This window comes from Spinacia oleracea, chromosome 1 (genome assembly GCF_020520425.1).
Source record: "Spinacia oleracea cultivar Varoflay chromosome 1, BTI_SOV_V1, whole genome shotgun sequence".
Lineage (NCBI taxonomy): Eukaryota > Viridiplantae > Streptophyta > Magnoliopsida > Caryophyllales > Amaranthaceae > Spinacia > Spinacia oleracea.
In genome coordinates this window covers 122,222,882-122,232,673 of record NC_079487.1, presented here as the reverse complement: position 1 = coordinate 122,232,673, position 9,792 = coordinate 122,222,882, and the positions used below count along the sequence as shown (strand labels likewise).

The following is a 9,792-nucleotide window of genomic DNA, read 5'->3' as shown; positions in this document are numbered from 1 at the left end:
CGGAAATGGTGTATATTATTGTTGGCACCCAAGCTTGTAACAGTTAGCATTAGATTTATTTATGTACTTTCGATTTCATTATCTAGTTTCATTTTCATTCAATAAAAAAAAAAAAAAAAAAAAAAAAAAAAAAAAAGAAAAAAAAAAAAGGAAGAAAAAAAAGAGAAAAATCAAAGAAAAAAAAAAAAAAAATATATGTTTTTCGTTCTTGTATGTAATTTGAAAGCAAGGAAAGGGGAATGAAGAAAGATCATTGACATTATATTATGTTTTCCCTTGGTTGTAACTTGGTTGATTGTTAGGGTTTCATGGTTCGATGGAGTTGGATTTGCGGCTTTATCACGCCGACGCATATAGTTCACATTTGCTCCCCAAGTTGGACCTTACTCTCACTTTTTCCCAAATTATACCCTACCCTTCCTTTTCACCTAGCCCCATTACAAGCTTATTATAAAGACCTCTTGATCGGCATGTTTGTTTTGTGATTGAATGAAAATCGTTTCTTGCTATTGTCATCTTACCCTATGTTGCATCATATATTTATATTCTACAAGGTATGCGGCGACGACTAGCTTGATTGAGAACGGTTTGTGGCTAAGCTTGGTTGTTTCAATTGTGGATCATGATGCTTTGTGGTTCTATTTGTATCCGAGCTAAATTTCTGTCTTAATAACTTTGTTTGATTGTTTGCCCGAGAGTTGAGTAGGTTTGTTCAAGTTCAATGAAAGTCATGTGCGTCTCATTTCTCTGTTTTCGGTCTAGTGTTGCTTGGGGACAAGCAACAGTTTAGCTTGGGGGAATTTGATGAATCATATTTATATAGGGTATTCTAGGCTCATTTAGGTTGCATTTCTAGGCATTCGTCTCATTTTAGTTGCATTTAGAGTCATAATTGCATAAGTCGTCGTTATTGTACTATATTACGCTCCGTTTGTGTTTTCTTTGATATTTCAGGTGATTTTACAATCATTTGGGTGCTTTCGGAGTGTTTGGAGGTGGAACGAATGATCACCGGATGGTTTGAGTCGGAGACGAAGTGTTTGATCGGAGAATTGAGTTTTCCGGGGATGATTAACTCGATATATCGCTTGTGCATAGCTCGCAAGATCCCTCGTTGGCTCGCAAGATCCCTCGTTGGCTCGCAAGACATTTATCGTAGGCTCGCTACATTTATCGTTGGCTCGCTACATCCATCGTCGTGCCTCATCGCTTCATGGTTGCTTGTTCACTAGGCCAGCGAGGGATGGCTCGCTAGCTCCCTCGCTGCCTCGTTGCTCGTCGCCTTGGCCTGCTATGCGTCTCACTAGGCCAGCGAGGGATGGCTCGCTAGCTCCCTCGCTGCCTCGTTGCTCGTCGTCTTGTCTTGCTGCACTTCACTAGGCCAGCGAGGGATGGCTCGCTAGCTCCCTCGCTGCCTATAGCTTCGTCGTCTTGTCTTGCTGCACTTCACTAGGCCAGCGAGGGATGGCTCGCTAGCTCCCTCGCTGCCTAAAGCTTCGTCGCTTGGCTTGCTACACACACGCGCAGGGCAGCGAGGGATGGCTCGCTAGCTCCCTCGCTGCTCTACCTTCTTGCTAGTCGCTCATCATGATGCCAGCGAGGGATGGTGCGCGAGATCCCTCGCTGCCCATGCCTCGCCATCTATCTTCCCGTGTGCGCGGCTCGTGCTCGGGTTTGGCTGCCACATCATCGCTCCATCGACCAATCATCGACGACTTTTATTTTTATTTTCATATTTATTTAATTTTTTTTTATTTTAGAAAATAGGGGCATATAAATACTCAAGGGAACTAATTAATTTCCCTCATGTTATTATTTTCCTAGAATTCTTTTAAACGTTCAGTTTTATTTTTCTCTCTACACATTATTGAGCCCTAGTTCATTCCATTCAATTATTCAATATAGAGGTATTTTCATAATTCTTCTTGCTTCTCTTACTTTGAATTATCGTTTCTTATTATTGTTCATTATGAAATTCATTGTTAATTCATATTTCATGCTTGTTAATTCAATTATGAGCGAGTAGTTTTATTCTAGGGCTAAGTAAGGGAAGCCATGTTTATACCATGATTGATATGCATTAAAGTTCGTTAATTTATAAATTATGATTGAGTAATTCCAATTGATTTGTTCTTAATCGTTGATTCATGTTATCGGCCAATTTCATGGATTAATTATCTAGCTAATAGGAATTAGAATCGAAAGATCGTGTTTTTAGAGGCTTTGTACAATTGGCAATTCTGATTATGTTAGCGACCGTACTGCATATGTTGAATTGAAAGTGTTAAGACCCGACCGTAGGATTAGCATGTACTTTAATTACTCGGCCTAGTTTATTCGTTGTCGAATTGAATTGTGTTATTGGATTGGTATAAGCATGGTGAACCGAACAGACGCCCTAGACCTTTAATTCATTGATAAATTACGCATTTTTATTATTGTTTTAGCTTTAGTAGTTAATACTCAAACTCAACTTTCGTTATTGAAATAGTTCGTATAATTGGGCAAAAACTAATAGAACTTGTCTCCCTGTGGGATCGACCCGTATTTGCTAAGTATCTGCTAACAACAGACACCGTGCACTTGCGGTATCACTTTTTAATTCATCAACCTCCTTCTTGATCTACTACTTCATCCAATTTTTCCTCATCAAATAGATCCAATCATAAGATAATTACAAAAAAATCGAACAAAACCTAGAAATTTGGGCTAAATTTTGAAAAGCATAGAGAGAAAATGAAGAGAGAGAAAATGAAAGAGAATGAACAGAATGTAGATCTGAAATTTTGAAAAATAAAAAAGTTTAAAACGTATATAAAGTGGGCTAGACACAAATCGCATTAAAACTCTTCAAAACACATAGTAACTCTTTAAAACACATAGTTACTGTAATACGCATATAGTTACTATTTAAAATTACAAAATAACTGTCACGTGACAGTTACATATGTTACCCATAAAAATTACTCCGTTGCCCTGGTTCACGCTAAGTTAGTATGGACCAGGTTTATATTAGTGTAAATAAAGTTAATGGGCACATGATGATGTGGTAGAGTTTGGAATTTGGGTGACTCATCCTAATTAAGAGTTTTTTTGTAGCTTTTTTCCAATGAAATTAAACCAAGTAAATGTCTTTTTTTTAATTGAGGAGAAAATCCATTGTTTTTCCTTTTTAGACTCTTTTTTTAATTTAAGAAAGGGATTTTCATTTAAAATAAACTTTATAATTAATTAGTTTTTGTATCACGTCTAACTTTCAGAAAGAGATCTTGTTTACCATAGTGATTTATAGCGACCTTTGTATCAACCTTGGTGTTCTATATATATACCCTGAACACTTTGTTTTAATTGGGTGCTTTTTAGAGTTTTTTTTTTTTTTTTTTTAACAAAAGAAATTTGCATTAATAAAGAAAAGTTTGTGGCATACAAATAATAATTGTGATGTTGGAAGAATTTCATAGTTACGTTTACTTCTATGTTGCTACATCTAGACTCCTTTACTTACCCATCCGTGAATTTCTAGAGCCCCTGCGTAATCATTTTAATTTGATGGTTACAAAAAATCCGAAGTACTACGTGTGTACTCCATATCTTAGAGTACTTTGTCGCGCAAATTATAATTGTACCGTGTGCGCGTAACGTTTTTAAATTATAAGTACGCATCACGTGCATAGAAAACTAGCTAGTTGTTTAATATACTAGTTACACTCCTAATTAAATTAAAAATTAAAAGTACGGTAGGATCCTATCACGAGGCCAATTAAGCGTAGTTTGGACATAGTACTCTGTATTAACGCGGAGTATCTTTTTATGTGGTATTCTAAACATACGCGGAGTAAATTGACAAGGCAAGAATTAATGTGTCGCAATATACACGGAGTATCTATTTTGCCCCTCGACAAATAATTTTTGTTCATTGAGCCTTTAATGATCTGATTTAATTTTCCCTTTCATTGAAAGATGAGTTCGGATATGGACAACCAATTTAATTTGGCAAGCTATAGTGATTTGTACTATCTGTCTGGGACTCTGGGCTGTCTATATCAAATTTCAATTGTTGATAACTGTTTTTGTATTAGAAAAAAACAAAAATGTACTCTAATAATCTACTCCCTCCGTCCCGGAATACTTGACCTGTTTTTCTTATCGGGTCGTCCCTTAATACTTGACCTGTTTCTAAAAATGGAAATATTCTAACAATATTATATTATTTCTCACTCCACCCCTATTAACCCACCTAATCAAATACATCAACATCGATCAGCCCTAGCCAACCTCAGCCGCTAGCTTCAATTCTAAATAGATTGCTAATGCTTACTATGCCTAGCCAACTTCCTATTAATCTTATTTATGTATGCATAGGCGGCGCATAGCCGGTATTATAATCTCTTCTCTATAAGAAAACTTTTATTATAATTGATATTTTGGTATGTGTCCCCCTATAGAATATCTAAAACACTTCTATTACTTACAAATAATATTAAGAATTAATTTTAAAAATGAAATAAAAAGACATAAAAAGAAATTAGCTAGTTAATCAACTTTAATATTACTATTTACAAATCATATTAACATTAATTGTAAATAAAACTAAAAAGCGTAAAGCAAAAATTAGTCAATCAGATTTAATCAAAGCACACAAAAAATCAAAAACAAAAAAGGAAAATCACAATCAAATTAACACTTAATCATATCTCAATATCCTTCAAAATATTTTATTATGCCACATTTTCATATTGTCACACACTCACACATAAATTCGATTTATATTTTTTAAACAAATATACTTTGTAATAAAATATAAAAAATTCATCCCCCAATTATATTGCTTTTTACTTTTTCTATACAAAAACTTTGCGAATAATTTTTTCAACCTAACGCATCGCGTGAACATAAAACTAGTTTTATTCATTGATGCACAGATCTATATTCACGCGGTACATATATGTTTTATTTTTTTATGGAAAAACAATTAAATATAATACAATAACCATTTAAAAAGAGAATATAATTAAAAAGTATATGAATTTAGATATTGTAGGGTGATCGACATCAAACTTCGTTGACAGTTAGTTGGCTTATATAATCAGGTAATGGTGTGCCATGTCTTTATTTTTTTTTGGGCAATAAGTGCAAGCAGAAGAAGAAGCAAACCTAGTTGAAGAAGTCACCTTTTACGGCAGCAGTTGCCGTATAGTGACTTGACTAACGAGCCTAGCTTCCTAAATTCTAACTAACTTTTTGAACAATACGGACCTGGAACTAATTAATGAGTAAGAGTAATTAATGATATCTTCCATAACAACGTATGTAAGTGTCTTATATTGATAAAAGATAAATTAATTGTCTGTTGATTTAGTGGTGATTGACGCTGAATTTGTCAGTGAGGATTTCATGCTCGATCCCCGCAACAACAATTGGGAGGGAACTGAACCTATCCACCAAAAAGTCGCCCTGAATCCGGATTAACCCTAAGAGCGAACCGGATGGTACACCAAAAAAAAAATATTGATAAAAGATGAGAGTGTTACTCCGATCCCCTTATTGTCATATGATTATAATGAGGACACTCCTACGGTTTTGTTAAGTGAACTCTTTGTTGATGGGTGCGGCCGGTCCAGAGTCCAGACCCGTATTTTAGCAAAGTGTAAAGAAAATGATGAAACGGGATAATTAAGAAGGAAAAATGTAAATATCATTTTAAAACGTAGTTAGTATAAGACTTGGGATATTTTTTTAGAATCGCAAACGTATACACAGGTAGTTCTGTAGCCATTAGAATCTCAAAATTTCATCACTCTCGATCTTAATTTACCTCATCTCCATTCAATCCTACATACTATGTACGTAATACGTAGTACATTTTAGATTCATTGTTCAGAACGTACACAAAATATCTGATTTGATGCAGTTTTCTTCCCATATATAACCTCAATGAACCCACAAAAATTGAATTATGAAAATGGCGTCGATGGTTGATGAATCCTAAAATGTTATTTATAAATTAATGTATTAATTAATGGTTTCACAAAAATAAACCTAAATTAAAGATAGCCCTTAAAATTTGTAGGATTAGCTTAGCTAATCTCATAAAATTTCGGAAATAGAATTAAAAAAATAACCCTATAGCCGATGTAGGTAATTAGTTTAAGGATGATTTTACAATGGCTACATTAATTTGGTAGCCATTGTAAACTTTTAATCTTGACCTTATATTTAGATGTATTAAATCTACACCACTTATTTTATATTGACTTGACTTTTAATTTATTTATTTTTTAAAATATGTTTTAAAAAAAATGAAGAAAATGACAAAATAAATAAATATTATTAAGAAATTACTTCTTTCGTTTTCTTCCCTTCTCTAAAACTCCATGGTTATCATCAACCTATGTATTTTTCATTTTACAATTACTAACATGCGTAAAACTGAGTTTGCTTAAAATTTAAATTTAAAAAAAAAAAAAATCCCAATTAGAAGGAAAACAACCAAAGCTATATATATATATCCCCAAAATTAATATCAACATTAATTTTAATCGGTACCGAGTGTTCGAGTATGTTTTATATCACAAAACTAATGATTGTTAGGTTAAAGATGACACTAATGTATTTGATTCTTATTTTTGTGGGTTTGGATTGTTAAAAATCCAGATAACATAATTGTGCTTTGATTTTACAGAGTATGTAAATGGATTTTTGAAACAATTCGTTTTTCGGTGATGCAAACTGTTTTTTTTGTGTGTGTTTAATTTTTTTTTCTTTTTTTTGAAAGATTGTGGTCAAACAAATAAACGAATAAGATTCGATTTTGAAAATCTAACGGTTGAGATTCAGTACAATTATAGTGGCTACCATTTTATTGTAGCCATTGAAAAGTCTTCCTTTGTTTAATTAGTAGGATTAGCTAATGACGTAAATGATTCGGAAATTTGCTACGACTAAAAAGACTTTAAAGCAGTAATGCTATAATTAAGCATGTGAATTCGTTTCTTATAATTTGATCAAACCTAGAAAGAGAATTTATTTATAACTCACAAAATATGTCTGGATCAAACGATCGATTCAACTACATACGCATACGTACTGTAGTACTAGTTTTCATTAAAATTAACTACTACTCGATCGTACGTATATATGAGCTGATAATTTATCATAAAAAAAAACAAACAAACAATATAATTGGCTTAAATTAATTATGGAGAAGACCTAATATGGGATAAGAGACTTGAAAAATAGTCTTCATCGCAAGGAATTGTAAGGCCACCCATGGAATGCCCAAACCCAAACTCCTCTTCTACATCACGAAGCAAACTCTGAAACAAAGCGTGATTTAAGTAACATATTGGGATTACTTGCCTCTTCTTACAACTCTTTCCTACATAAACAACTACATGACCTTTTGGTACTTCTCCATTCCAACTCGAACTCGAACTCGAACTCGAACTCGATGTCACCTTCTTGTTTGCTAGAGTTTTCATTAGAATTCTCTTTGCTTGCACTTTCTCCATCAGTTGAATACCCATTTTTAAGAAAGTATGGAGTACTATGTAATTAATGAAAAACTGGATCGATTTGTATATTAATGTACGTATGAAATTGAGATGATAATTCATTTATGTGAAAGTGTAGGTTTATATAGTGGACGTGAAATCACTGTAGACTGCCCTCAACATGTAATTGCACTGTAGTTATTTAATTGTTTATGTTAGCAAATAATCAAAGATTTGTCGTTTTAGTTGGAATTATATCTAATTTAGTAAACATAGGAGGCCCATTTCCTTTATGTACGTTATAACTATGCATGATATTTAACGTCGACTCAAAAGAAGAATAACAACGTAGTGGTATACAAACCTCAAATTCAGATCAACATGATTTCAACCACAAAATTATACAAGTGTATCATATATGGATTGTCTATCGTGGAACTTATAATAATCTTGGATCTTGTTCCCCTTACTAGTGGAAGCTATTACCCTAGCTTCCAAGCGACCTTTTATACAAGTATATATATCGAAATATAATATCAAACATATTTTTATTGAATATCATCATCTTACTATGATTAATATTATATAGGGTAATTTTTACTTGTATATAGGAACTTCACTTCATCTAAGGACGACGATGTAGGACAACTACTCACTTATTTTTCTGGAAACTAATGCAATTCCGACTCATCAAAGATAGTAATTTTAAAAAAATTATTTTTCGATAAGCTTGATCATAATCTTGAGAAACACGTAATTAGGTAGTGTGCATATATATCGATCTACTTTTTTTTTATTAAAAAAAAGTCAATCGGCGGAATTTTGAAAATGAATTTAGTCACTTAATTAATTAGTTTAATAACTTAGACTTAAGATATCTGCCATTCTTGGATAAGGGATTTTTATTTTTGTTTTTAGGATGATGATAAAGGTCGCAAGTTGCGACAACATTTAGTTGTCGCAATCTTACGTGTCGGAGTTTAATTGGTACATATACGCGCCACGTAGGCTATGCATCATCAGATTATTTTTACTATCAATCTAATATTTTTACTATGAAAATATATAAATTAGGTATTCGACGTAAAGAAGGAAACAAATTATAATATTAAGATTTTTCTACCTTTTTATGAAACATGTATAATAGGTTATATAAGTTAAATGTTTTAATTTCCAATTTAAACCATGACACATAAGCATGACATGTCATCATTGTGACACGGCTTAAAAGTCGCATGTTGCGACCTTTATCATTTTCGTTGTTTTTATACATCACAAAATTTCCCTGAGATAGATTGGTATTATTTATTGCCATGTCCCGCTTTAATTTGTACTACGTAAAAGGATACCTCATTCCTTTCTTCCTGGGAATGTTTGGTAATTTAGTAATTTTTCTGAAATGGATTTTCTATTTTATGAATTGCTGCAGGATCATCACAATATCGACGAACTGAGAATTTAGTAATAGTTAACTTTAACCCTACAAAATAATCATTATATAAAACAGTCCAAATCCGTTTTAAGATAATTCAAATCCATCTCAAAATGATGATTAATTAGAAACGGATTTGAGAAGGAAATGGAGTATTTGTATAAAGGGGGTCTTAAAAATTATGAGACAAAATTTTAGCAAATCCAATTACAAATTTGAGACGGAAATTTTGAAACTATGAACAATTCCATCTCAATTTTAAAACTATGAATAGTGAATAAAGTGAAAATGGTGCAACAATACAATTATTTCTAAACGGATGAATTGGGATAGCGAGCTTGGATGATCAATGTTGGAAGACGCACACCTCACATACCAGGGTCCAAATGTGTAATGCATACATCGACATTTATCTTTTCTTTAAATATCACAGAGTACTTCATTTGACGGTACATGTGGATAATGATTTTTTTTTACCTCAACTTAATTTGCAAAGTAACAAAACGTTTACGAAATAAATACAATAACCTACGTACATACTACCTCCATTCCATTAAGTTTTGTACGCTTTAAAAAATGTGTCTAATAATTAAAACTTTGACCATAAATTTTCACTGTTATACTCCCTCCGTCCTTTAATACTTGCACCGCTTTTCTTTTCGAGCCGTCCCTTAATACTTGCACCGCTTCTATAAATGGAAAGTTTTACAATATTATATTATTTCTCACACTTACCTACTAACCCACCCATATTCCTACTCCCTACAAAAAAATCATTTAAAAATTCACACCCCTCACTCATCACTCCCCAGTCCCCACCCCTTACCCATTTCCCACTAACTATATTAAAAAAATACCCCACTATCA

General features: G+C 32.9%; 1 protein-coding gene across 1 annotated transcript; it reads right to left on the bottom strand.

Moving 5' to 3' along the window:
* Nucleotides 1-6,986: 6,986 nt before the first annotated feature.
* Nucleotides 6,987-7,584, bottom strand: LOC110787410 (auxin-responsive protein SAUR21-like). The gene has a single exon (XM_021992031.2). The coding sequence runs from the start codon at nucleotides 7,524-7,526 to the stop codon at nucleotides 7,197-7,199; it is 330 nt and encodes a 109-aa protein (XP_021847723.2). The 5' UTR covers nucleotides 7,527-7,584; the 3' UTR covers nucleotides 6,987-7,196.
* Between the last annotated feature and the right edge of the window lie 2,208 nt (nucleotides 7,585-9,792).